This window comes from Actinia tenebrosa, unplaced genomic scaffold (assembly GCF_029948245.1).
Source record: "Actinia tenebrosa isolate PJP-AT-01 unplaced genomic scaffold, QUT_ActTen_1.0 PGA_scaffold8__29_contigs__length_14323225, whole genome shotgun sequence".
Classification (NCBI taxonomy): Eukaryota; Metazoa; Cnidaria; class Anthozoa; order Actiniaria; family Actiniidae; genus Actinia; species Actinia tenebrosa.
Genome location: NW_028292585.1, coordinates 4,513,565 through 4,541,489, shown reverse-complemented (window position 1 = coordinate 4,541,489; position 27,925 = coordinate 4,513,565). Strand labels below are relative to the sequence as shown.

General features: G+C 37.7%; 5 protein-coding genes across 7 annotated transcripts; 2 read left to right on the top strand and 3 right to left on the bottom strand.

The window, feature by feature from the left end:
• Nucleotides 1-301: 301 nt before the first annotated feature.
• On the bottom strand, nt 302-8,345 carry LOC116303812 (uncharacterized). Its single transcript, XM_031713415.2, has 6 exons — nt 7,761-8,345; nt 7,323-7,515; nt 1,917-2,113; nt 1,476-1,635; nt 1,202-1,347; nt 302-760 (listed from the first exon to the last, which is right to left on the bottom strand). Exons 1-6 carry the CDS (start codon nt 8,252-8,254, stop codon nt 655-657), a joined length of 1,296 nt encoding a protein of 431 aa, XP_031569275.2. The 5' UTR covers nt 8,255-8,345; the 3' UTR covers nt 302-654.
• On the top strand, nt 2,513-3,657 carry LOC148905005 (uncharacterized). The gene has a single exon (XM_089040999.1). It carries the CDS (start codon nt 2,629-2,631, stop codon nt 3,655-3,657), a length of 1,029 nt encoding a protein of 342 aa, XP_088897125.1. The 5' UTR covers nt 2,513-2,628.
• A 290-nt stretch (nt 8,346-8,635) lies between the features above and the next one.
• Nucleotides 8,636-16,584, bottom strand: LOC116303811 (polypeptide N-acetylgalactosaminyltransferase 2). Its single transcript, XM_031713413.2, has 15 exons — nt 16,372-16,584; nt 15,031-15,200; nt 14,362-14,460; nt 13,887-13,954; nt 13,313-13,378; nt 12,909-13,030; nt 12,558-12,645; nt 12,044-12,131; nt 11,793-11,896; nt 11,079-11,205; nt 10,726-10,818; nt 10,372-10,455; nt 9,987-10,113; nt 9,702-9,821; nt 8,636-9,518 (listed from the first exon to the last, which is right to left on the bottom strand). The coding sequence occupies exons 1-15, from the start codon at nt 16,480-16,482 to the stop codon at nt 9,369-9,371; spliced, it is 1,617 nt and encodes a 538-aa protein (XP_031569273.1). The 5' UTR covers nt 16,483-16,584; the 3' UTR covers nt 8,636-9,368.
• Nucleotides 16,585-16,958: 374 nt separating this feature from the next.
• LOC116303801 (uncharacterized) lies at nt 16,959-22,185 on the bottom strand. Its single transcript, XM_031713403.2, has 4 exons — nt 21,809-22,185; nt 20,034-20,148; nt 19,396-19,625; nt 16,959-19,236 (listed from the first exon to the last, which is right to left on the bottom strand). The coding sequence occupies exons 1-4, from the start codon at nt 22,169-22,171 to the stop codon at nt 18,364-18,366; spliced, it is 1,581 nt and encodes a 526-aa protein (XP_031569263.2). The 5' UTR covers nt 22,172-22,185; the 3' UTR covers nt 16,959-18,363.
• Nucleotides 22,186-23,389: 1,204 nt separating this feature from the next.
• LOC116303800 (BTB/POZ domain-containing protein 9) lies at nt 23,390-27,584 on the top strand. 3 transcript variants are annotated; one of them, XM_031713402.2, is made up of 7 exons: nt 23,390-24,346; nt 25,058-25,388; nt 25,732-25,844; nt 26,209-26,398; nt 26,699-26,806; nt 27,051-27,129; nt 27,220-27,584. In XM_031713402.2, the coding sequence occupies exons 1-7, from the start codon at nt 23,536-23,538 to the stop codon at nt 27,310-27,312; spliced, it is 1,725 nt and encodes a 574-aa protein (XP_031569262.2). In that variant the 5' UTR covers nt 23,390-23,535; the 3' UTR covers nt 27,313-27,584. The 3 variants fall into 3 exon arrangements, with proteins under 3 accessions (XP_031569262.2, XP_088897119.1, XP_088897118.1); XM_089040993.1 differs by lacking the exon at nt 27,220-27,584 and having other exon boundaries at nt 27,027-27,117; XM_089040992.1 differs by lacking the exon at nt 27,220-27,584 and having other exon boundaries at nt 26,958-27,069.
• The last annotated feature ends 341 nt before the right edge of the window (nt 27,585-27,925 follow it).

Sequence of the window (27,925 nt, the reverse complement as noted above, 5' to 3'; positions counted from 1 at the left end):
TAACACTTCTCTCGTGTTCTGCCAACCCCCGCGTGCTTTATGACAGCACACAACATGCACGCGTGTTTTCTATTTCTTCATTAGATCAATGGTCAATTTTCTGTTTGATCTCATCCACATCAATCTAATGCTTTTTGTTATGCAAGCCCCCCTTTCTCAGATTAGTGGATCTGAAAGTCTTTGTATGTTTGTGTATGCTAGAAACTACAAGACTCGTGGGATATTCCATGGTATGCGTCTCAAAACCAATGTAAAACTATTATGTATTGTGTTCATCAAAGAGTCATAATAGTGACAAAGCTCTCTAGAATCATTTTAATTTGTGCGTGAAGATTTTGGGGTCAGCCCCATGCCCCCCTTTTAAGTGATGTATTTTCTTTAAATGCAATCGTATTTGCATACGGTCTTGAAGGTTTTCTCTCAAGATGAAGTTTTCCAGCCCAGCCTGCCTTCCTGCCTGCCCTTTTTTCTGAATCCACCCCTGGCTATTAGTCAAGAGCATAAGATCTAATGAGTTATCTTACTTATAATAATAGTTCACACCAAAATTAACCAATTTCGCAAGAGAGTTAAAATATTGAAGTTATTTTTTGTCAACTACTGTAGGATCTTCTTCTTTTTATTGATCGTATATAGAGGTTCTTTTATTTATAGTTATGGCTGGGTCTTGTTGATAAGAGGATCCTCTTCTGATGGCTCAGGACTTGTGTTGCTGTGAATCATATGGCCTCGGCTTATCTCAAGATCAACTTCTGGAGCTCTGTAACATATATAAAACTGGTCAAAACAATGTGACAATTTTGTGAGAAGGTTAATAATAGATGTAGAGTTTTCTTTTTTCTACTTGACTATAACATGTTTCTGAACTTTATTCCTTCAAGAATTATATAAATTTATTTGCTTGTTGACCATTAAACAAAGTAATAATCCTCAAGGGAATGAGAAGCAAGGAAAGCACCAAACTCAAACCTGGTTTATTATAACTAGTAAGTATATATGTCCGTTGTCGATCAGTCATGTACAGTAAGCAAAGTAATAATCCTCAAGGGAATGAGAAGCAAGGAAAGCACCAAACTCAAACCTGGTTTATTATAACTAGTAAGTTTGTATGTCTGTTGTCAATCAGTCATGTACAGTAAGCAAAGTAATAATCCTCATGGGAATGAGAAGTACACTTAAACTGTGTACAATGTTATCTTACCCTGTATTATAAAGGTATAGGGCTGGTATCATGATCACCAGTGCACCAATACTAAAATATGTAGAATTGTGAGCTTCTGGATTAAATTTGAATGGCTCTGCTTTGAATAGAGTCCAGAAGAGAAAAGCAAGTGGAGTAACCAAAGCCTGGAAAGAAAATCGGTTATAAAGGAATTAGAATCAAGGGTTAATCAAGACAAGAAAAATAATAGTTTTGGGCTACCTGTGGTGTATGCCACAGGCAACCCATTTCAAAAGTAAAGTGGTTGACTTACAGTTACGATAGCTAATAGAGTAGCACCCTCGGAGTATCTCAAGAGTAAGCCACCACCAAGGTAGGACAACATGTACATCACTACAAACACAGTTCCCCTTATACCTGGTTTGCTGTTGCACCCAGCTGTACCAAAGAAACATTGCAAACCAAACCACCAGCTAAACAATAACGACAAAAACAAAGATAAATAAAAATGTCCAGGAGAAACTGGTGTTGGAACATTTGTGATTGGAAAGGACTGCAAAATGGCTTCCTATACGAGACTTATGATTGAATGGTCTGTGCTTTCTGATTGGTACATAGAGCAAAACCTTAAATGGCTTCCTTATCCGAGCGTTATGATTGGATGGTCTGTGTTTTCCTGCTTTCTGATTGGTTCAGAATGCAAAAGCCTATTGAATATCAGAGAAACCATAAAACTGTCTTAAAGCACACTTACTTTTTGCCGAATTGGGAAATATTCTTGGCAAATCCATAGCTAGGGATGATATCCACCCAGAAGAGAGCCATTACTGCTAACAGCTGATAAACAGACTCCCAGAAAAGAAAATAGACGATATTCACGCCACGTCTGGACATGACGTTCTGCATCTTGAGGCCTTTTTCTTCCACTACGTTCATCACGGCCGCGGGAACCTACGATATTTTCACGATGAAAACAAAAAGAGAAACTCGAGTCAGTATCATACGTTGAAAGGTTTTTTTTGTCCTTCTCCGAAGTCAATATCTAAATAGATTTTATGACGGTTTTGGCCGCCATTTTGACGAGTAGGCAACAGACTAGAAGGCGCAGTTACGAAGTCCCATACGCTCTTCGCAGTGTCTAAATGCCCGGCAGCCGGTCGCGGTGTGACGGCGAAACAGTGTTAAAAACTATCAGTTCTTGCTTTTTCTCTTTATTGTGGGCTTCTAGTCTTTTGCCTACTCGTCAAAATGGCGGCCAAAACCGTCATAAAATCTATTCCGCCGATTCCACCAAGGGAGCACGTTAAAATTTTGATTGTGTTGGTTTATCTTCGATTCTACTTCGTCATTGGTCTAAGTCGCTACGAAGTCACGTGAGATAGCACGCGGCAAGCAAGCAGTCAGTTGCGCTTGGTGATCGAGCAGTCAGGTTTGCGAAAGCAAACCTCTAGCGAATATTTATCATTATGGCACAAAATTCAACAGATGAAGAAATACTTGCACTACAAGACGAACTATCTGATGGAACAGAAGAAACACCAAAAGGAAGTACCCTTATGGCTTTATTAGCAAGAATGAACGACAACATGACAGAAATGGGCAAATCGCTCAAACGACTTCACAACAAAGATGGCCTAAATGAGGCAGAAACTGCCGCAAAAAAGCCACGAAATTCACCTGAATCAGGTGTTGAAGCCAGTGTCGCAGCCCTACTAAATGATGGGCACAACAACTCGGAGAATAGTAGTACGAAAACCGAAGGCGAGGACAGCCTGCTTGATGACATTGTGCAATCTCTAAATGAGACCGAGCGAACCGCCGAACCGGTCTCAGAAAAATTAGCAAAGGTCGCTAATACAAGCTGGCTCCACAAGCTCAGCGACGATCATCTGAAAGAAAAATGTGATAAATATCACAGACCTTCTAATTGTAGTAAGGTCATCGTTCCAAAAGTGAACGAAGAAATCTGGAGCAAACTCCCAAGGCCAGCCCGAGGTAAAGACCTCAAACTTTCCCGCCTACAAACGAACGTGACCAAGGTCGGCCACATAGCTGTCAAATTAACAGAATCTCTCCTCAATTTAAAGAAAAATTCTGAATCAGGCAAGGAGCTTAATGATCTAGTGATCATGACGACTGATGCCGTCGCACTGTTAGGTCACTCGAGCTTCGAAATCTCACAACTTCGTCGCGAAGAAATAAAACCAAACTTACACAAGGATTACAGTGACCTTTGCTCGGCCAACGTGCCGATGACTGATCTGCTGTTCGGAGATGAACTGCAGACACAGTTGACTCACATTAGAGCTGCAAACAAGATTGGGAATACCACAAGCTCGAACCCTAACCAGAGGCGAAATTATCAGCATGAAACAAAGTCAGGCAAGCCTTTTTTAGGCCGAGGGAACCCGACACCCAGTCGGGGATACAAGAGGCGATACAGCCACAACAACTACCCCCGCACGAAAAGTGCCGAACAACAGCACAAAAAGTAGACACTGTTGAATTACCACAACTTCAGGTAAGCGAATACGACTTGATGATACCAGATCTTGTGGATTACTGCAGGAAAAAGACAGAAAATTTTCAGGCAGGGCAGCTTTCACGCCATCTCCACAAATGGAGAACCTTGACATCTGATCCAGAAATTCTTGAGACCGTATCCGGTCAACGAATCGAGTTTATACAAACTCCGATACGCATTACACCTCCATTCCAACCGAACTGGTCTTTTGAGGAAGGGCAATTTATTGATTCTGAAATTAAAAAGTTACTTCAGAAAGGTGTGATTCAGCAGTCTTTTCATGAAAAAGGGGAATTTATTTCCCCTATATTCCTCCGTCCAAAGAAGGATGGCTCATGGCGTATGATTTTAAACTTAAAATCCTTAAACCAATATGTTGTTTATCACCACTTTAAGATGGACACAGTATGGACTGCTGTTCAAATGATGAAACCAAATTGTTATATGGCATCTATAGACCTGAAGGATGCCTATTACTCTGTTGCCATCGCTAAACAATACCAGAAATACCTCAAATTTAAATGGAGAGGTGATTTATATCAATTCACATGTTTCCCTAATGGCCTTGCGCCCTGCCCACGAAAATTTACTAAATTGCTTAAACCTGCATACTCCACATTGAGAAAAATGGGACATTTATCTGTGGGTTATATTGATGACTCATACCTACAGGCTGACTCTTATGACTCATGTGCCCAGAACATTATTGACACAGTTACACTACTCAACAGCTTAGGCTTTGTTATACACCCAGAAAAATCTATTTTAGTCCCAACTCAAAGGCTTGTTTTCTTGGGATTCCTGTTAGACTCCTCCTGCATGAAAATTTCCCTCACACCTGAAAAAGCACTAAACGTTAAGAGTGCATGTCAAAGGCTTCTAGACACTAGCCAGCCAACCATCAGAACAGTAGCTAAGGTTTTGGGTCTCATTACCTCCAGCTTTCCAGGTGTAATGTTTGGGCCGTTACACTATAGGTGGCTAGAGTTAGACAAAATACAAGCCCTGAAAAATAATAGGGGAAACTTTGATGGGCCAATGTCTCTTTCACCTGAAGCTTTAAGAGAACTTGAATGGTGGGTTAAATCAGTCGAGACAGCCTATAATGCAGTCAACCATGAAGCACCCCAGTTCACAATGACCACTGATGCTTCAAAAAAGGGGTGGGGCTGCACACTAGGGGGCACTTCAACAGGTGGCAGCTGGACCTCAGATGAGGCAGAAAGCCATATAAACTATCTAGAAACAAGGGCAGTCTTTTTTGCCTTGAAGTCCTTTGAAAAAACAATAACAGGGAAAACAATCAAAGTGTTGGCTGACAACACAACGGCAGTTGCTTGCATAAACCAAATGGGAACTTGCCACTCTATAGATATAAACAGATTAGTTATTGAAATCTGGGAGTGGTGCATATCACACAATATCTGGCTAACTGTATCCCATATCCCAGGAAAGGATAACATATCTGCTGATGCAGAATCAAGAAAAACACGAAGGGAAACTGAATGGAGTTTAAACCCCAGAATCACCACCAAGGTTTTTGATAAAATGGGCATTACCCCAGATATTGATTTATTTGCATCCAGAATAAATTCTAAATGCAACAAATATGTTTCCTACCACCCAGATCCAGGGGCATGGGCAGTGAATGCATTTCATATATCATGGGAAAAGCTATGTTTTTATGCCTTCCCCCCTTTCTGCATAATCCAAAAAGTACTAAGCAAAATACACGAGGACAAAGCTACAGGCCTTGTAATTGTACCTCACTGGCCAACTCAACCATGGTGGCCATACTTAGCTAATATGCTTATTGCATCTCCTGTCATCTTACCTAGGGAAAAAGACACTCTTTGGTTACCGGCACAACCACAACTGCTTCATCCATTACACAAGACACTGACTCTTCTGTTATGCCACTTATCGGGACACGACTCACTCATCAGGGACTTTCAGACACAGCTTCCAACATTATCCTTCAAGCCTGGCGAACTGGAACTCAGAAACAATATAAATCATACCTCTCACGATGGGAACAGTACTGTAGTGAACAACAAATTGATCCAATTTCGTCCTCTGTAACGAACGGGATAAACTTCTTGGGCGAACTTTACGAAAAGGGGCTCTCCTACAGTGCCATTAATACTGCACGCTCTGCACTGTCGACAGTCATCTCACCACCCGAGGGCTGTACCTTTGGTGACCATCCATTGGTAACCAAGTTTCTAAAAGGAGTTTACAACATACGACCATCCTTTCCACGATATAAAGAAATTTGGGATGTATCTACAGTACTGAAATACTTAAAAACCTTGTCACCTCCACACTTGCTTAACTTGAAGGATCTGACACTCAAGATAACAATGCTTATTGCACTCCTGTCTGGGCAAAGATGCCAAACTCTACATGCTCTTAATATCTCACAGATGACACTTTCAGGAACAACATGTATATTCCACATACGAGAACTATTGAAAACCTCTAAACCAGGAAAACACTTTGGTCGCCTGGAACTCAAAGCTTTTGATGAGGACAACCAACTGTGTGTTATAACTTTCTTACGAGAGTATGTTGAGCGCACTAAGTTGCTAAGGGGCGCTCACGACCAATTGTTAATTAGTTATTGTAAACCATTTAAGCCTGTTTCCTCTGAGACCATCAGTCGCTGGCTAAGAGAGGTGTTAAAGAACTCTGGCATTGACACTTCTAAATTTAGTGGACACAGCACAAGGTCAGCCTCAACATCAGCAGCAACAGCAGCCAATGTCTCAATACACACCATCATGGAGGCTGCCGGTTGGTCAAATGCTGAAACTTTTAGGAAGTTTTACTGTAAGCCAGTTACAAGTCGTAAATCAGACAACTTTGGTGATAATCTTTTAAAATCAGTTAACGTTAATTAAACCAATTTCGTTTATGTTCGTAATAGCAAACGTGTGGTTCGTATGCATAACAATATGCTCATAGCCATTTGCTTTAAAATCTCACGTGACTTCGTAGCGACTTAGACCAATGACGAAGTAGAATTAGAAAATTAAACGAGACTTACCTGTAAGGTGAAGTTTGATTGAAATTCTACGAGTTATTGGTCAGGAGCGGAGAAGTCACGTGCCCAACCCTTCTTTGACAATAATAATTTCCAGCTTCTACCCTACCCTAATACGAGTAGAAATGTCTATTCGCATTTTTTAAAAACTGACTGCTTGCTTGCCGCGTGCTATCTCACGTGACTTCTCCGCTCCTGACCAATAACTCGTAGAATTTCAATCAAACTTCACCTTACAGGTAAGTCTCGTTTAATTTTCTAATTTTATCGCACGTAATCTAAGATATGACAGGCGTTCCTTGTAGTGCTTGTTTACGTTCGCGCTACACTTTAATGGCAGGCGAGTATCTTGCGAGGAGCGGAGTGTCGTGTAAAAAGAGATAGATAGATCAACCAAGAGCAATAACTGTCTTTACACAAACAAAATTTTAATGTGCTCCCTCGATTTCACTATGGAACGAGGTCTACAGATTTGTTAGCCACTGGCTATTAAGTACTACCTTCGTAAAACCAGGACAATTAAAGAAAGAATATTTGAAACCAAACGTTGCTTATCATTGGTGAGCGTAGTCAAATTTGGCGATACTCACAAATCCAATCATGAAACAAAGGGCCCACAAAGCTCCCTTCGCGCCACTTGCTCCTTCTCCTGATTCCTGGGGTTTCTTTGGTTCAAGATGCTTAGGAAAAATCGATGGCAGCAAGCAGATGAACAGAGACAACAACACAGCCATCCCACAGATGAACTTTCGTAATGTAGGTCGCTTCCTGAGAATGATTACTCTAAAATGACACGCAAAAAGAAGTATTTAATACACACCTAATTGCAAGAATCACTATCTCTAGCCTGAAGATGATGACACATGGAAGGGTGAAACATCGTAATCTTGCGAAGTGGCGATATGTTTTACGAATAATTTCAGTCCATTCTAAATGGATTTATTATTTTTCTAAAATGAAATAAGTTGTTACATGTAACGACTGGTCTCAAGCAAAAAGCGTCAGTTTGGTCAGTTTTCTGTACCTACCTTATAAGGATTATCAGAGGGATCATAAAGTTACCCAAGATAGCCTGTAGATATGGAGCCGTCCTGTTTGGTGGACTTGCAAAGACAACCAGTGCACCATTCAAAGCGTCACACACACCAACGGCAATCAAAAGCCTGTGTGGAAAGATTATTTCCGTTTGTCCAAGCATTTGTGGGAGAAACGCTCTTATCACAACCATCATCACTCCAAAAGCAACAACGAAAAATAAGCTAGCGAAAGATAAGACGAAGTATGCGTCCATTTTTCCCTCCGAAGAGCTTGTTGAGTTTGCGTGTACTCTTTCGCTTTCTGCTGCAGCCAGCCACAGAGGAAGGCTTACACTTTGTCCAACCTGTCCGGCAACTGCAATGAAAGCGAAGACAATATTGGCCCAGAAAATATGGACTCTCCAAGCACCCAAGACTTTGATTTCTTTCCGATCTGCATGAGCTATTGGGACTTCGCACTCATCGTGAAGGCTGCCATTGTCCATCTTTATACCAGTAGTATGTTGACGATGTCCCGCAAGTGAGATATGAGAGTGTGATGCAAAAATAACTGAAAGTTTCTTGGAAACTGAAGGTATCGTCACGCAATATAAAAGTCATGCAAAAATCACGAGACATTAACCGCTCTGGTTCATGGATAAGATCAAAATAGTTAATGAAAAAAATAAATATATATGCAGGGCCGCCAGCCTCCCCCCCCCCACCCGCACGAAATTCTTATGGGAACCTTTCCCCCTCAAAATATTGGTTCCCATGAAATATAAATGCATAGATTCGATTTTTATTATTGTTATTAAGTTATTGTTGTGATTTTTGCAGTGCTCCCCCAAAGATTGTTTTAGCTTCCGCCGCCCCTGACATAAATATGAAAGTAACTGCTTTAACTTTTATTCATTTTCCATCTAATATTGTATCAAATTATTTAATAATATAAATGGTTTCTATGCAAAATATTGTGGTTTGATTTCTAGTTTTCGGCTTTAAAAAGTGCAACTACATATGGCTGAAGCAATGCTAATGTAATATTATGTTATTGAATCATTTGCTCTTAAAATATAAAAACTGTTTGACTACAACTTCCAGAAATAGAGTTATTTGACATCAGTTCCCGTTATTGGTGGGATTTTAGAAAACTGTTGTCTAAGTTCATGTGCGAACAACCGAAGACTTAAACATTCGTCTAAAACATTCGCCTTACTTCCAATGTTAAATCATAATTTCTTGCGGTATATTTGAGGTTTCAGTTTCACTGTCACGTCACGTCACGCTAAGGCAAACAAAACTTCTTTCGTTTGATCAGAAAAAAGAGTTAACAATAAGGCTAAACATTCGTCATATAGTATATAATCACTTCTTACGGTATGTTACAGGCCCCGTCCACACGTATCCGGATATTTTTGAATCAGCACCTTTTTTCTTGCGGATTGGCCTTCTGTCCTGAACGGTCGAATCCGTATATTTTTGAATACGCCGACGTAACAGGGAACGTCTGCTTCAGGCACTGCCTAAAAAAGCCCTCCTCCTATGCATCGAGTAAAACTTACATATTTGAAAATATATTCTTATACGTAAACAATATATATTTTAGGGTATCTATTATTAACTCATATTCAGCGAGAACTGCCATATCTGTGAATAAGTCCCTTCTTTACATACTTCTAGCACTATTTTACTTTTAGAATCTGTACTGTCTAGACACATGCCCGATGACTTGTGACGCACTGACCGCGATGGTGTATGCTCCCAGATCTGGAAAATGAAAATGAATAGATGGGGGTTAAACACGTGATGTCACGTGATACGAAGTTTAAGAGCCGAAAGGACCCAACAAAAGCTGCTGTCAATCACAATGTGAGAAAACGAAGGGTGTGGCGATTGGTGAAAGTTCCAAGCACATGCTTTAGGATATGGCAACTCACGTGGTCGCCTTACCTGTTTGTCATCGGCATCTCTGCAGCCTTCAATTTTTACGACAGAACCAGGAGATGTACCAGGAATGGTTAGACAAAGATCTAAATGTCTAACCGTACTTTTTTTCGTCAAGGCCCATTCCTGAAAACGAGAAAAGTGATCAATGCTTCCAATCCATGTGATTTTAAAACCATTGTTCAATACAACTTTACAGACTGAGCTTTCCCTTATATAGGAAGTGTTAAGTGTAGAAATCACACGACCATAATATAGTGAGCCAGTATAGTGGTTACCATGGATACACACCTGGTTACCACCTTGTCCATGACAGTCAAACATGCCTACAGTCCCACCCGCCTGGCTGCCAAGAGTGTCTAGACATCGCTTTCCTTGCTTTAGTTCACCGAATGAAATGTCTTGATTATCAGGAATCCTGTGGACAGTTATTTTATTAGTATAGATATACATAGCACGGATAGAGACAAACACTAAATAGAGTATCAATACTAATTAATTCATGGCCCTCAATAAATCATTACAATAGTCAATGCACTTCATATTCCATTGGAAGGTGCCATTTCGACAATGTCATGGAAAGACTTTGATTGACGTCCACAATTTTTTTTCTTTTTTCTTTTTTTTTTTTCTTTTTTGTCGCGAAGGCCAAACAAAGATACAAGAGATCACTTACTGTAGCTCTGGGTATACGTTTTCTAGGTACCACTTGAATGGCTTACATTTCAACCTGGACCGCAACTCCTTTCGCGCCATCACACTAAAAAAACAGCACTGGTTAGAAAAATGAACGAATTTTAAAGTCTCGTATAGATCGAGAAAATTCATATTTGGAGGGAAATGTTAAGTGGGGCGCAAGTTCTTTTTTTTTTTTATCCTTACACGCCATCCCCCCTCCCCCCTATGTTGTCTCTATTATTTTTTTCTATTTTTTACATTGTAATTGTTGGATTTTTGTGGCTAATTTATTAAATTTGAAAAATTAAAAAGGGTTTAAAACTTATAAAACATAAAACTTGGTAATAATTACTTTCCGTAGGCTGCGCTTCGTGCCATCGGTCTTGCTGCATAGTAGAATCTCTTGTACTCATCCATCCACACTTCTGCTGTTCGTCTTGTGTTCCTACGATTAAAACAGTGTCATACGTCATAATTAAAATCAATGGGACATTATAGATGATAACTGGTTAGGATTCGTGCACTTTTCATAACAGGAAAACTGTTCAGTAACATATTACAAGCTACTGTACCTTGCGAGCAGAGGTTCTCTGACCCTCTGTGGGCTGGCTGGTCGGGGAGAAAAAATACTCTTTCCCCGACCAGCCACCACACGGAGGGTCAGAAAAAAAGCTCTGCTCGCAGGGTAATTACAAGCTTTCTTACTTCATGTATGTGTTAGCGTTGCCATCAGGGAACGAATAGGGATGTCTTTTCCTAAACACGTGACCCACACGTGAACAGGGAATGATTTCCATGCTTCCACCACACTGCCATGTGCGAAAGGAGATTTCTGGAATGCAAAATGGGAAGTGTAACACCAAATTTAAATTCATTAAATGGCTGGCTATTTTGTAAAGACATAACAGGCCGTTTTTAAATTCAATAATAAAACTATGCTATATTTCTTTATTACACCCATTTTCTCAAAGTTAGCCTTATTTCAGTGTCTAACTATTCACAAATACCAACAGTAAAGTAAAGAATGCACAACTTCAACAATACAAACACTTTGAAATTCCACGGACTTTCACTGGAACACATGAATATTCTACACGAAATTGAGGCTAAGCCTGAGCAACAGAGAACTCGAAACTGGAGTATAGTAAGAAGGAAGCTTTACTAGGATTATTTTGCTTTACTTTGAGAGCACAGTTCGTCTTAAAACCCGTTTACACTAGCGGTTTTTGCTGCGATTTTTGTGGCAATTTTCGGAAATATGAAATCTTTTGTCTCATCCTTCAAAAGAGACATTCGTCTAGGAAAATCTTGGTATCCTGAAAAAAACTTTACAAGTAAATTCTTTACCATTATTTATTATGGACAAAATCGCAAAAAATTCGCAGCAAAAATCGCTAGTGTAAACGGGGCTTTACTTACCAAAGTTTTCTCCACCCCAGATGTCCATCATGACGTCATACTTTCCAATCTTCTCAAACCAGGCCTTATCGACCATAAACAAACCTCCTGCTATCATTGGTGTCCTATATTGGTGAGGAGAGGTAATCACAACATTGTTATTATGCGGTAAGAGGATAGAGAAAATGCAATTCCTCAGGTTTGGAGTCAGGTTTTCTTGCTCTACCATTCATAACAACACAGAGACCAGAAACAAATAAGTGTTGTCTTACTTGATAGGTGCAATAGGAGTGTTCCGTCTCGCTTGCTTCTGTTCAGGAGTTAAGTTATCCCACTTGAAATGCAAGCTCCAGTCAAAACCTACAAAAAATATTAGGTAAATAGGATGCAAATTCAAGCAGGATTTGTGTCTTAAATTGTAATTGAAAATCATACAGATAGAGTATATCTACAACTGTAATTATTACACCTGAGCCTATATACTAGTCAAATATTCCTTTGCAAGACATACAAGATGGGCAAATGGGTAAATATATAGAGCCTTTTTGACAATCACGTGAAAAGGCAGCCATATTGGTGTACCATTAGCAATGGAAACTTCCTGCACACGTTTTGCATAAAAATGGAATTCTCTGAGGAAAGAAAATGTATTGTTTTGGTACACTAACATGGTCGCAGTGACATCACATGAATGCTCTGTAATGTAAAACTAAACAACGTTGACATCCAATATCTGCTTATTGAATGAATTCCTCTGATCTTTAAAATAACAGTGATACGGCTCACCTCCTTTGATGTCTGCTGACGCACCGATGTAATTGAAGTCATCCATACTAATCACGTCTATAATAGGACTGACGACAGCTTTTCTATCCTGAATAACAAAAAGAATAATACATTAGTATGAAATTAACTCTGGTGTCTTGTATTTTAAAATATGCTATTGCAGTACTAATGGAGTCAAAAATGAGACCAAAAAAGGGCTGAGTGGAGGAGTTAAGATAGCATGTTGTCGATTTATTTTAATATTTTGGGTAGAATTTACTAGCCATCATCAGTGGGAATGAACAGTTATGCAAAAGCATGTCAATATATAGGTATAAATCTACATGCATATATAGGCTTGTTTTTCTGTACCTCTACTACTCTCTGCAAAAGAGGTTGAAGCCAGTCAGTGTTACATTCACAGTGACTGTCCAAGAAGGTTAAGATTTCACTGGATGCTATATCTGAACCTCTAACCCTGGATCGAATGAGCCCTGTAAGACAAACAAAAATATAATGTTAGAAAAGATGACCAACGTGGTCCAAACATTACTCGATAACAACAGATGTCATTCTGGAGGTTGTTACAAAATGAAGCCATGTGAGTATACAGACCTTATGTATACAGACTAGAGATATTTTTGGACTTCAAGATATCCTGAAGACCAACCACATAGAACATGCAAGTAACATGTATTTTAACATCACTTTCTGGCCCCTGAGATATGTACCTTTAGAACAATTGTCATCAATCAGTTGCAAATTATTATTCTTACCTTCTCGTCTGTCATTTCGCAAGATTTTAACCTTTGGTAATCCAACTAACTCAGCCCCATCACCATCTGTAGCAAACAAACCAGGATTAATGGGGCTAAAGGAAATTTAGGCAAAGTTAAAATCAAGGCACGCTGGCAAGCGCTCTTCGGTTGTTGTGGGGGCGCCTTCAGGGGCTTTATAGCACATGGCATGCTACATTTGTTGATCGTCGCGGATCAAAACATTGCGCTCAATTGCTGTTTTTTATCCTCCCTCCAATTCATCCATGCCGATGAGTTAATTACTATCAAAATCTGTACATATTTTTATTCATGTTTAATGCATTTTATTCATGTTTAAAGCATGTTAAATGTGCTCATAAGAAGTATTAGGGGACCCTGTTGGTGCCCAAACGTAGGCGGCCTATTATTACCAGCTATGAAACAAGAAAGAAAAAGTGGATAAAATCCACTATTAAAATGAAATTCATTTATAAGAAGAATAAAACTCTTATTCTTTGTTTCCCAGATTGTAGGGGGTTTATCATACTTAATTATTTAACATCAAAGTTAGAATAATATTGACTATACTCACCATTGTCACTATAATCATCCACAAGAATTATTTCTTTCACTAAATTTGGTGGGCTTCTATTAAGAATACTGAAAATATGAAACAGTAAAAATGAGGGGATACGATAGACCTCAGATGATAAACAAGAGATTTTTGCCCATCAAACCCCACACTCAAGGGCTTCAGAATGGGTTTGAATGAGCAGAAACAAAAACTTTAATTCTAAAGATTTTTATGATTTTCATAAACCTAATAATTTTATTTTTGACTTAGATTAAATTTTTAACTTTACAAAATAATCTTATATTCGACTGCATAAACCTTGTAGAGAGGACGAAGTTGTATTTTGGTAAATATAAATATTATTTTGTGAATATTGAATGGATAGAACTGTGGTGAAATAATGATAGATGTGTTGATCATCACAGTGAATGAGCGATCTAAGCGAACGCTGTGATGATCAACACATCTATCAAATATTATTTTGTTGTAATACCTTCTTACTGTTCTAAGCAAGGTTGATCTTGCTTCATTATGGAATGTTATAATGATACTAGTTGCTGGAAGGGATTTAGAATATACTTGACTTGAACATCTAAAGAAAGAAATATAAAAGAAATAAAATGATTCTGTGATCCAAGAGCTCTTGCACAATTAGTCTATAAATCTGGGTTGCAGCAATTCGTTCTGTACTGCTAATATACTGTCCCTCATGGTCGACTGTGGTTGGTAGTTCACCAACTAACATATTAAGTAGGAATAAATGAGAGTGACATAGTTTTAATAAACTTGCCTCTCACTTCTAGGGTCTCAGGGTTCAATGCCTGGACTCAGCATTACATGTGAGCAGTATAGTTCATTAGGTCTAGTCCCATCATAAATCCTAACCAGATAAACCCTAATCCTGTGATTTAGCCATGTCCTGCCTTTGACCTGCTCAGAGGTTGTTTCAGGATTTGATCTTTGTGTTAGCCATGTCCTGACTTAGATCAGCCCAGAGGTTGTTTCAGGGTTTGATCTGTGAGTTAGTTGTGCCCTGACTTAGATCAGCCCAGAGGTTGTTTCAGGGTTTAATAAATTTGAAGGTTTGAACTCATTACTTCATTATGTAATCAGGGTATTACCTGACTAAATATATTAGATACTAACATAGTTCTATACTTACTGTGAATGACGTGTGTCAGGTATATTTCTATCTGATGGTACTTTGTCGCTTATAGCTTGGTTAAATTGGTTCTGTCCATATGCATCTTCTCCTTGCTTCAAGGCATCTCCTTCAAGGTATTTCTTCTCATCAAAGGGTGGTCGTTTTATACCTTCCTCATTATGGACATACTTTATTCCAAAACAAGAGTATAAAATATATGAATCACACAAAGAAAATATTGATCAAGTTGTGCATATTATAAGTTTGAGGTACAATTGATAATACGGTTGAAGCTTTCATAAGCGACCAGCTTGGGAACTCAAAAGAGTGATTGTCACTAGAGCTGGTCACTAATGAAAATGGCTCTTATATAATATAAGTAGTAAATAAATGCAAAGAGGGTTTCAAAATTCTAAATCTTTCTTTTGAATCAGAAACAAACTGGAAATCTGTTGTTGTTTCGAGCTTGAGTGAACTTACATGAAGAATTTATGCATCATGTTTTATTGACTCAGAAGAGAGGACTCAAAATAGGAGAAATTTTCACGAAATTTTTGCAATAAAAACAAAGCAAAGAATATATATTTTTTTTAACATTAGCAATGATTATGGCTAGTAGCCAATCCATAGGCATTTCTATATTTCTTTGTTAGTAAAGTATGCTAAAATAATCTATTAATTCGATTTCTTTCCAGCATTTTGGTGATGAATGAAAAGCTGATGAACACTTGAGTCTCAAGTAAAGACGAAGAAGAAGTACAAGTAGAAGGCAAATATCAATAATTAATAATCTAACCCAACCCTATAGGCATTGAGCTAAATACAAGATCTATACTACTTCTTTACTCTTTCCTTTAAATCCCTTGACATTTTATTATAGTATGTAAAGAATAAAATCAAGAGATTTAAACCATCGAATATCATACTTTACTGAACAGTATTTCAGTATTACAAACAGTTCGGGTAATTATGCAGCCATATGTTTATACAAAAATTAGATGTTTTAATTTTACAAAGAAGTGTCACTGAAGCCATTATAAAATAAATCCCAAAGACTCTTCATGATTTAATCTCACAGGTTTAAATATACTTTATTATTTAAAGTGGAGTAAATTCAGTCTTGAGCAGTAAAAAATACACGTTAAAATAATACCGGGGAAGCACCAGGTTATTACATGACATATTCTGGTCCAACTCCACCAATACAAACACCGATCTCATTTTTGTTTATCGGTGTCAAGAAGTTGGATCATAATTACACCCCAAAGGAAGCTAGATATGTTTTTTTTAATGATATATATCTTAGAGATTTCGATATTTTGGTTAAGATAATTCAACAGCATGATTGTCAATTCTTACCTTGGGACGCGATCGCGACAATAATCCAAAATCTGTTGTAAAATAAATTATACCTAAAAACCACAATATTATCAAGGCTATCAGGAAGACTCTCCTTCTTCTAAATATCATGATATTAAAGTATATTTATGGAATTTTAAAGTTAAATCGACAGATTTTGTTGAGATTCAAAGGTTTGCTGCGCGACCGGGGAGGCCTGGGTTTAAATACCAGGCCTACTCGTTATAACCCTCAGGCTAGGTTCCTTAGTCATAACTACAGCTGTTCATTTCCTAGGCAACTGAAAATCTGAGAGTATGTGGACCGCGTGGCACTAATGAAATAGTAGAAGATAATATAGGTAAGTTGTAGTGCTTGGGAACGAGGTTATTCCGGGCGAAAGCCCTTGGAATTAAATTCGGAAAAATTAATTTCCGACCTCGCTGGGAATAACCTCGTTCCCAAGCACTACAACTTACCTATATTATCTTCAACTGAAAATCGTAATGTTTAAAAAATTTTTGGAGAGACTTCAAGGGATTCTTCTTTGCCAAATTTCAATTTGACGGATTTAAGATAGACAAGAAGGTTACTCAAAAATAGAAAAGTTTCATTATTCTATTCTTTTATTTTAAAATCGAAAAAATAAAAATGAGCAAAAGCGTGAGTAGGTATAATGTTTTGGTCACCCATCCAAATGCTAACCCTCCTCAGACGAGCTTGACTATAAGTATCTTGAACGACAACGATTTATCCACTGGACCACGGTTCCAGGCGAATCAACATAACAATAGCCGTGAAAACAATGCACCCACTAGACTAGACTTTTTAACATTAGTTTTTCAACCGATTCCGTGCGTGGCAGAGATGCAAGGGATTAGCCAATATGGTCTGGGGGCCGGCTGGTCTCTCCCCTGATGCTTTGGCTAGAACATTTTCTTGCGTAATTCGTGCACCCAAGGGCAGAAGGATTTAATCGCCGTCAGGTCCGAAGTCCATACGCCGCCTCAGCTCTGCGGATGTCTCGGGGGTATGGCAAAGTGGAATCGATTTTTTGGAATTTCTTTTCGTTGCGGGTCTGAATCCCATCTTATGCACATAGGATTTTCTTTCTTTTTTTTTTCCTTTTTTTTTTTTTTTTTTTTTTTTTAATCCAATTTCTCACTATATTGAAATATTCAACAATAAGGCAATCGTTTTAGGAAAAAGAGAATATTATTCCTAGCTATGTATAACTTCGATCAGCATAACCAGATAGTTGAACTATGCTTTCCCGGTGACTTTCCTGGCTAGTTTGCGGACAAGAGCATTTACTGCACTTGGTTACTCAGTATATTCTTTTTAGCAAATTTTGGCAAACAGTGCTTTTACGAAGACATCCTGCAACTCAACCTGCGTCTAAAATGCAGCAACTCGATTCTTATTTGTAGAAACTAGATTCTTATTTGCAGCAACCCGCGTCTAAAATGCAACAAGTTGTCTTTTCTTTGCAGCAACTAGGTTCTTATTTGCAGCAACTCGTCTAACTTGCTGCATGTCCCACTGTATTTAAGCTACCGTATAGCATTTGATGTCTGGAGGGGAAATACGGAAGAAGCTTTCTATGAAAAATATTGATACGTATGGTCCCTTGACATGAGTCCTTGTGGAACAGTTTTTAGCAACAAGTGAGAATATTTGGTTTCACTGGACTCGTTAATTGACAAACATGCGGCCTTAGTTTCGAGCGTAGTTCATTCCTAAGGAAGATTTCTATCATTGTGATTTCCCAGTACAATCTACTAGTCAAGTTCATGCTTTTATAGATAGTTCGTGTGTTGAATGTCGGAAAGGAAAGTAAGCATAGGGTTGTCGAGAGACGTCTTTAACAGAAATAGTTTCCCAAAAGAGAAAAAAGTTCAGTAGTCGATTTGTGGTGGCTTGCTGTTTGGTGACTCTCGGAATGAATTGAGTTCATCGATGTCTGCACCCATGATAGAATCAAAGGGGCCTCAAATGTTCGTAATAACTTCATTACACGTACTCGGGCGTACCAAGCCACCATTGTGTGGTAGAAGAAGGCGAAGATGAACATCGGTGAGCAGGGTTGACCGGGTCAAAATAGGCACCAAAATTTACATCAAAATACTTAATCTTGCGGCCCTCTTCCGTGGTTTTTGTAATCGTCATCATCCCCTGACTTCCATCCCATTCACATCCCATACCAGCTCCAAAACCACTGTTGACGAGAACATGTAACGAAGTAACTTGACGAAGATGTGTAGTGCATTCGGTGCAGTTGATTCCTCGCACATTAATGTACTGCACATGCGCACAAATGGCTCCACTTGCACGCATAATGATGTCAAAGTTGGTCAGCAAACCGCGAATGTAGTCCCGCGTGACGAGGCCGTCAGTCTCGTACTTACATGTGGCTCTAAAGAGAGTCGAGTTACTTCTGATGTGCAGCATGACCAGGCGAGACAGGCGGTAGTCAGTCCAGTTAAAAGTACCCGCTTGGTTGACAGGAAAATCCCTGATGAAGGATTTGTATCGGTACTTTAACATATTAGCAAAGCCAAACGACTCTATCAGAGTCCAAACGAAACCTGGTTGTGAATGGAAATCACAGTAAACATTCATCTTGTCGCCAGAAGGTAAAGCGATGGGATAAAGACCAGAAACAAGTCCTTTGCCATGCGCGGCACAGGTCATGGGCTTCTCGCACATTCTGCCTGTGAAGATCCCTGGGATACAAAGGCACTGGAACTTGGGTCTGACATCCTTGCTGCATTGTTCGATACACGTTCCTCCATTAAGACAGGTGATATTCTGACAACATCCATTGCTGCAGTTTAATGACGACATTGAAGCTGGCGTCCCGGATGTGGCACAATTAATGGACCCCTATTTGCAGGAGAAAATATCATCAAACAAACAATAAAATATCAAAATAGAATCTTAATTAATTCTCAAGTTTTTGATTCAAGATCCAACATGGCGGAAAATTATCACGTGATGACCCAACCTTTGGTCCATTGACATGTCTGGTCCAATATTATTTACCTGTGTCGTCGTTGGCTTCGGTTCGTTGTATTTGTACCCTGGTGTCGGCACAAAGTCTGCCGGTGCTGTATGCCTGTCCTCGTCCAGCAACTCGCAGCGCGTACCAAACAGTTGATAGGACATACAACGACATTCATTCAAACATGTCGTTAAGCACTCTTTGATGTTTGTAACTGTGACATTCTTGTACGAATGTCCATGAAGAGCAACGTCCATCTCGTAATCTACACCTGTTAAAAGAATGATATTTATAATAATATTTATTATTTATATTGCGCATATTCTATAAAAGAATCATATGCGCATTAAAGAATAAGTTACAAAGCTTTTTAATTAAACGTGGTATTGACTTCATTTTATATTATTATCATAATCATTTTTACCGCTTTTTAAATTCGCTTTATATTCTTTATCTTTTTCGTATGTTTACAAGTGTGTATGTTGTGGTTTTCTTGTTTGCTGAACTCGGAAAACAAAAAGTTATTACGGTCAGTCACGAAGACCTGCCGATCTCGTACGCAAACGCTCGGAATCCCACCCGACGTGGCCTTAAGAGTCAAGTTAGTGGGACTGCTATTGGGTGGTATTGTGGGGTGAAGGTTAAAATTAGTCGTCAATAGTCCATTGTTTTCACTTACCATTTTCACAGTGCACTCCATTGTAGCCGGGTTTACAGAGACACTCGTATTTGTTTTCTTCATAGATAGCTTTACATGTTGCTCCGTTACGACAAGGGAATGACGAACAAGGGCTCTGAACGAACAAACAAAACACAGAGGGAAAATGAAAATTAGCATGACTTAGCGTAAAAAGAAATTGTCAATTGAAAGAAAATTCAAAAATTTATTTTAATTCAAAAATTTCATCTTTCCGTTAAAACCTCTCAAAACCATTTTTCTTTCTTTCTTTTTTTTCCTTTTTTTTTGCGTCCGCGTATTTGCACTTTGAACTTCAAAGGTAGCCCCCGAGAAAACCCCATCGAGCCTTCTTATAAGCCTTTATTTTAGTTTTGCCGAACATGTACAAAACATTTCATTGTACATGTGTGCCCACGTACAGAGCACGTGCTGGCGTATGTTCTTAGTTACAGAACGTGCCATGGCGTATGTTCTTAGTTACAGAACGTGCCATGGCGTATGTTTTGATCTAGATTTTATTTACTGGGCTCTCTCTAATCCATGCAATGATTTTACGTCATCGTTGATACGACGTTTTATAGGTGTCCTGGCTTACCAAGCGTCAGAAAAACGACTAGAATAACCTAATACATGTTAAAAATTGAAAAAGATATCGATTTTACTAGAGATTTCAGTAAAGTACTTTGATATTAGTGAATTCAGCTTTGTCAAAACGTCCAAATGAAGTGAAAATTCCCCATTAAATGAATATTATGTTATTCCAACTTGTAGAGTTCAGATTCGACGTGAATCGTTCGAAGTAAGCGTTGTTGCCATTGATAGGGTGGCAGGTGTGGCGGAATTATAAACCCGACTATCTCAGGATCCGCGTATCAGATCTCCCAACTTTTTTTTTAATTATTTGATTAAGTTATAACTTTTCATTTTATAAAATAGTGTTTAGAAATTCCTCGTTTGATTACAATTTCTATATTGTTTAAAATATTTTTAGGTAAGTTTAAAAACTTATCTCAAAACTACTTCTTCTCGAGGTTGCTTTTTCTATGGATTCTTTTTTGGTTTCCTTTTTTAGTCGGTGCTAGAGTTACAGATTACCACTGAGATTCAGTCCACTTTTGAGAACTTTTTATGCATCAAAAACTGAAATTCTATGAAGGCGATTCTTATAGTTTTGATGCAAATAATGTTAAGCTGACCTTGCTGCATTATTGATGATTGTCAATAAAACTGCCAAGAATAGAGGAGCCGTTACCTACGTTTTACGTAGTCACAAGGAATAAGATTAAAATAAAGATCTTAAGAAAACATTAAATCTTTTCATGTTTTCTTTGTTTATAGAATCACTTTAGGAGCCAAACTCCAACTTTATAAAATACTTGCCGACACGTTTCTTCAACTAGTTTGAAGGAGGGGCGTCTTGTTAGAAAAGTCTTTTTTCCGAAAAATTGAATAGTGAACGACTAAAACAAAGATTAAAAGCAGAATTTATTAGTCACTATGAAAACAGATTAGCTATGCTATTATATATTATATATTATGTAGTTTTCATTTAAAGATTTCTCTAAGGTGGTCAGTTATGTATCAATAAGCAAAAAAAAGAAAAAGAAAAATAAAAAAAATTAAAAAATAAAAACAATTTAACAACTTAGAAAAGTTCTGTCAAATACATTTCTACGTTTTGGCAAGTCTTAGAATATTTAAAAACAGATAAAATAAAATAAAAAGGAAAAAAGTATACTGAAGTGTTGGATTTATGAAAAAAGAATTTTACTTACATAGATACTGTAATGATTGAGTCCAGGTTTACATGAAAACTTGTCCGAGGCGTTGTACTTATCCGTAGCGAGAATCTCACAAATATGTCTTCCATGAATATCAGCATTGATGGCGAAATTAAACGAGAAACCGATAGAAGAGTTAGCGCAGATGAACGCACACTCCCCTGCCCTTCTTACAAAGCTGTTAAAGGCCACAGATACATTGAGGTACGAATTCTCGTGTTTTACAAACCTAGCGTAGCCAAACTTATTGACTGTATCTCGACGAAGACTTCCTTTTCGAGCAAGGGTTTCATTTTTGAGTGCTTTAGAGAAACGAATAAGCAAAACAAAAACAAAAAGAGAGACCAAAGACCTCATTATCTTCTCGGACGTGGAATTCATATCTGGTTTGACTATTAAATGTGTCGATTCAGAAGCCTGTATTTATTCAGAATGTCATCATTGTTTTCACAACTGTGATTCAAAAGAAATCACAGCCAGACTACACTACCAAAAACCCTGCTGAGTCATTTTTTGTATACTTATACCGGTATAGCTAAACAGGGCAAACAGGGTAATCACAGTTTTGATTTCTCAACTTTTTTCTGGCAAGGAATTATTTGGCATCCTATATGATTAGTGCTGATATTTTTTTCAAGTTAAGTTTTTCTGTTGGCTCAAAAGTTTTTCATACTTAGACGAGTGCTTGAATACACTTGAATTTGAAGGTTGTGACATAGTATTTAGATAAAAGCGCCAGTTACATCACATATAAATGCATACAATTGTCTCCCCATGAATGTTCACTGAGTTATGATATAGACTTTTCTCACTCCATTGGGGGGATTTTTTTGTCGTAACCGACTTTGTGGATTGATTGTGACGTAACTAGACGCAACGGTTTCCACGCGCGCGTTGCAACATCAAGCGGTGCAGCTTTGGAATATCAATAAATCGTTTAAACCCATCCAACGCTCTCCTACATTACTCAACCGGGCTTGGACAACTTTGTCGAAATTAACTGAGCCAGAACAAAATGAAATGGAGTCGACATTTTACTAGTATAGCAAAACAAACAGCAATTATTTCTTAGTCCCGAAGTTGGACACTGAAGAACTTACTGTTGGACGCACTGTCATATCGCAAAATATTTATCGCTATTTACAGTAATGATTAATTTATCATTCAAAAACGCCTCCAACTTGATTCGCAATATTCGTCATATCGCAAAATATTTATCGCTATTTACAGTAATGATTAATTCATCATTCAAAAACGTCTCCAACTTGATTCGCAATGTTTTTCTATTTTATACACATTTTATTCCCTTGAGTATTATTTTTTTACTGATCGCGTGACAAAATACATTACAGCCAATTTCCCACCATAAGAAGTCAAAGAGACATGAATTTTAAAGTAATTTGTGCGGAGAATCAATCAAAAATGCGATTTTTAAGGTTTTCGAATTAGAAATGGAAAATAAAATAGAAAAAGGATGAAAACTGAAAATGAATGACGTTTGAAATGGGAAATTTGGTTGAGTAGTACCCAGTCTCACTCGATTACTTATGAGATCCCATCATGCATCTGTTCAGAACCAGTTTCAGCAGATGCAAAAAGAAGATAATGTTGTCAAATGTTGGTTCAAAAAACTCCCTAAAAAGCATATTACCTGCCTTGACAGCTAATTTTGCCTGCATGAACAGATAGAATAAGTATTTATCTTGGTGTAAGAGCTTGTAATGGGTGATAATCAAGATCTAAGGCTGGCTAGAATCGATCATGTTGAATTGTTGTCATCTCAGTCTGGTTCACTGTATCAGTCGAGAGAATTCACTGATGTCACCTTCGTAGTTGAAAAACAAAGATTCAAAGCGCATAGGATCATCCTAGCAGCAAGGAGTGATTATTTCAGAGCCTTGCTGTTCGGAGGAATGAGAGAAACCAATCCAGCGAATGAGATAGAGATTACAGACTCTTCATCAAGTGCTTTTGACGCGCTACTCAAGTATATTTACACTGGGAAGATATTTTTAGGTGAATATTGCCCTGAAATTGTGCTGGAGCTGTTAAGTTTAGCTCATAAATATGGATTCTTGGCCTTAGAGAGTGCAATTCAAGGATATCTTAAGGCTATTCTCGATATTAAGAATGTTTGCCAGATTTTCGATTTGTCGTCGTTTTTCCAACTCCAAGACTTGTTTGCTTCTTGTCTCGATTTTATGGACCAAAATGCATCTGAAGTGCTATCTACAGATTCATTTTCAATGTTATCGAAGAATTCTTTGATTGAAATAATTAAAAGAGACTCATTTTGTGCTGCAGAAGTTCAAATATTTCGCTCAGTGACTGATTGGATAAATGCAAATAATGAGGTAACAGAGAAAGATATAAAGGAAGTTTTGGACCAAGTACGATTGACTCTTATAAGCCTCAATGAACTGTTTCATACTGTTAGACCTACAAGGTTCTTTGATGCAGATGCAATCCTTGATGCAATCAAAGTTAAAACTGAAAGCCAAGTTAGTGAAATGAACTTCCGTGGACACCTAGGTGAGAGCACAAATCTTAGGTTTAGTGGTTGTTAAAGTGGAGTAAAGTACATATGATTATGCAGTTGATATACAATCATGATGGTGCAATATCCAAGCAATTTGGATTTGATTGACCAACAAGATATTAGTTTCATACCATGTCATTGTGTCATGCCGTTGCATAGTCATATGGAATGTACTCTATAGGGCTAGTTGCTGTGACGTAAGCTATTGTAAACACCAATTTGCCCCACATGTATGAATTAGATCTACTGCAGAGCATTAATGAGGTGAACAGGAATGTTATATCCTTATTATTCCGAAGTCAATCAGAATGTTTGTCATAAGGCTCAAAAAAGTGAACTGCCAATGGCCGAAATACAGGTCAAATATTACCAATGACAGATAACAATAGCTTTGAAGTGTTAAATGGAAAATGAAAAAGCAAGCAAACTTTTACCAAGTTTTTCTCTCTTGGTCCTCTCTCCTTTTCCTCTTACGAGCCCTGCTAGGGTCTGTAATGGTGCACTAGTTGGTTAAAACTGATTTTATGTAGCAGTCATTCCTTGCTTCTTATTAAATAGTAATAAAATAAAGTTGATTTTTGCAGAGAGAGCGAGACATTAGTTATCAGATGCAGTTATCCATTTTCCTAAGCATTTTTCTATACTTTCCCAAACTCATGTATCCATGTTGCTAAATCTGTCTACTATTTTTTATTTTTTAAAAGTTCGTGATGAGAATATTCCTATTTCCTTGTGTGGCTCTGAAGTGATGGAATGTGAAAAACAACTCCTAGAAACAGATACAGTCAACTACGAACTTGACCGTGGGTTCTCTCGGCATCTGATAGCTGAAGGTGACAAGGGTATATGTATTGCACTCAGCCGACCTAGTATTATTAACACCATCAGAATGCTTCTGTGGGATAAAGACTTGAGGTCATATTCATATTGTATTGAGGTATCTATGGATAATCAAGACTGGGTAAAAATTATTGACTACTCCAAGTTTCTGTGCCGATCTTGGCAGACACTCCATTTTAATCCAAGAGTTGTCAGGTAGGGCAGCATTCTTATTGGTATGGTGATACCTTTCAGCTAGTTTCCAAAACTTTCTCCAAAATTGTCCCAAAATGTTCTTCCTAATATTTACTGTGAAGCAAACTGCTACAGCAATACCATTAATTAAATGGACTGTCAGTTGGTTGTACAGTCCCAAACATTTTCCCCCATACTTACTGTAAAACAAACCTTTCTTTGGCTGAAATCCTTTGTTAAGCAGACACCAGCCAAGGTCCTGAAAATTCATTTAGTTTATATTAGTTTTCATCATTTAGTTTTTTCAATAGTCACAGAAAGATTAAGATGGCCATCAAATAGCTACTATTCTTTTTTCTTGTAGATATATCAGGGTTAAAGGAACCTACTGCAGTGTAAATAAAGTATTTCACTTGGTTCATTTTGAGTGTCTGTACTCAACAAAGCCATTCAAAATCACCAAAGATGCTGTTATTGGTAAGTTATTGTATCACAAGTACAGTACAAATATTCCTTGACTAAATATCCTTCAGTTTGAATGGAAGAATGAATGAGGTTTTAAAAGGAATTCATTCATGATTAGAATACTTTTCAAGCTTCTAAAAACAATTGTTTTTTTTTTAATGTGTACTCTATGATAAGTAATGTTTACGGATTCTTGGTAAGCACCAGTATGCCTCACAATGATGCAACAAAAAATAAATTCGCTAACACATTCTTTGTGTTTCATGCATTGAAAGGGAGCTTTCTGTATATCTGTATATGGAACAATTTATTCAGATTTATTCAAAATATTCTTCACTCATATTATATACAATAAATGATATATATTGCATATCAGTACCCCAAGAGAACATGGCTGTGCCGTCGGCCAGTGCCAGTGTCATCGAAGGCGTGAGTAGGAGTTGGAATGCCCTGCTCAATGGAGAAATCAAGAGCTATGATTGGAACTCTGGGTACACTTGTCATCAAATTGGCAGTGGTTCTATCGTAGTGCAACTAGCGCAGCCATTCTTTATTAGTACTATGAGGTAGGGAAACAGAGATGATGCTTTATATTTTATTCATAAATACTTGTTAAATACTGTCAAAAACTTTATCACTCACAGCCCCATTAAAAAACTCCTTGGAGACATGGCCTCCCTGTTTAAATATAATAATAATAATAAATAGAATAAATAAATGAATGGATCAAAAAATACTGTAAATTTTCAAACTATAGCATTCCCTTTAAATGATTTTGTGTCTCCTAGTAACACTAATAACAAAAATATGAATCCCTATCCGAAATATAAATACCATCTTTAATGTTTTTGTCCCACTCACTGTAGGTTACTGTTGTGGGATTGTGATAATCGCAGTTATCGTTACTACATTGAAGTATCCAATGACCGCCAAAAATGGAATAGAATTGTGGATAAAACTAATGAAGATTGCAGGTATCTATTAATTGTTTTGGATTGATAAATAATTGTATAATTACATCAAATTATTGACGATCCTTAAAAGTCTCGTGATGCGGGCTTAACCTCGAATCCAGGTAATATTTGTTTTTGTTAGGGTAATTTCCACTTTTGTTTTCTATTTTAGGAGAGAGGCTAAGCCCGCATGCACGTGACTTTTAAGAATCGTCAATTCACCAATATATGTGTAAAAAAGAAGTTAAATGTTTCTGTTGTACAGGGCGTGGCAGTACCTTACTTTTGATCCTCAAACTGTAACCTTTATACGTATTGTCGGGACCCAAAATACCATCAATGAGGTGAGTTATTGTTGTTAGGATACCATGGAAAAGGGCAGTAGACATTCGTACGTTCAACATATAAATAAAAGGTTTCTTCCTGTTCTGCAGGTTTTTCACTGTGTCCATTTTGAGTGTCCAGCAAGTGAAACTGAACCAGAACCATGCATCAGTATAAATACCATGCTGCCAGACAACCTATGATGTCATGGCAACTAGACAACCTGTGTTGTCATGACAACCAGACAACCTGTGATGATGTCATGGCAACCAGACAACCTATGATGTCATGGCAACCACACCAGCATCAGCCAATGAGACTAAGCTTGTATAATCATCTATAAATAACCATAAAACAAGCATAATTTAAGTCTTTAATTTAAGTATTAATTTATTAGCTGACAGCAAATAATGAAAAAACTTCTCTGTGTGTACAAAATTATTTTATTGTCCATGAATAAAAGTGTTGCAATCTAGTTACAATACCATGCGATATGATAACAAAGACGTCTTCGGCGAGTAAGCTATTTCTATCCTTGTTGATTGTTAAAGTGCACATGAACCCTTCGACAATACTTTCAGTACTGATTCTGCATAAAGTAAATAGTTGATTGGTAAAATATTTCTTGATTTGAGTAATGCGTCTTTAAGTTATGAAGGTTTATACTTCCAATATGTTAATGATGATGACGTCAGGTAAGGTATTTGAGTGTTTTTGTTGTAACTAGTAATACTAAATGCTGGCCATTTTGAAAATTAAAATTGTAAATAGCTTTCATGTAAACCATGAGTAAAATAATGATGCTTTTTAAATACT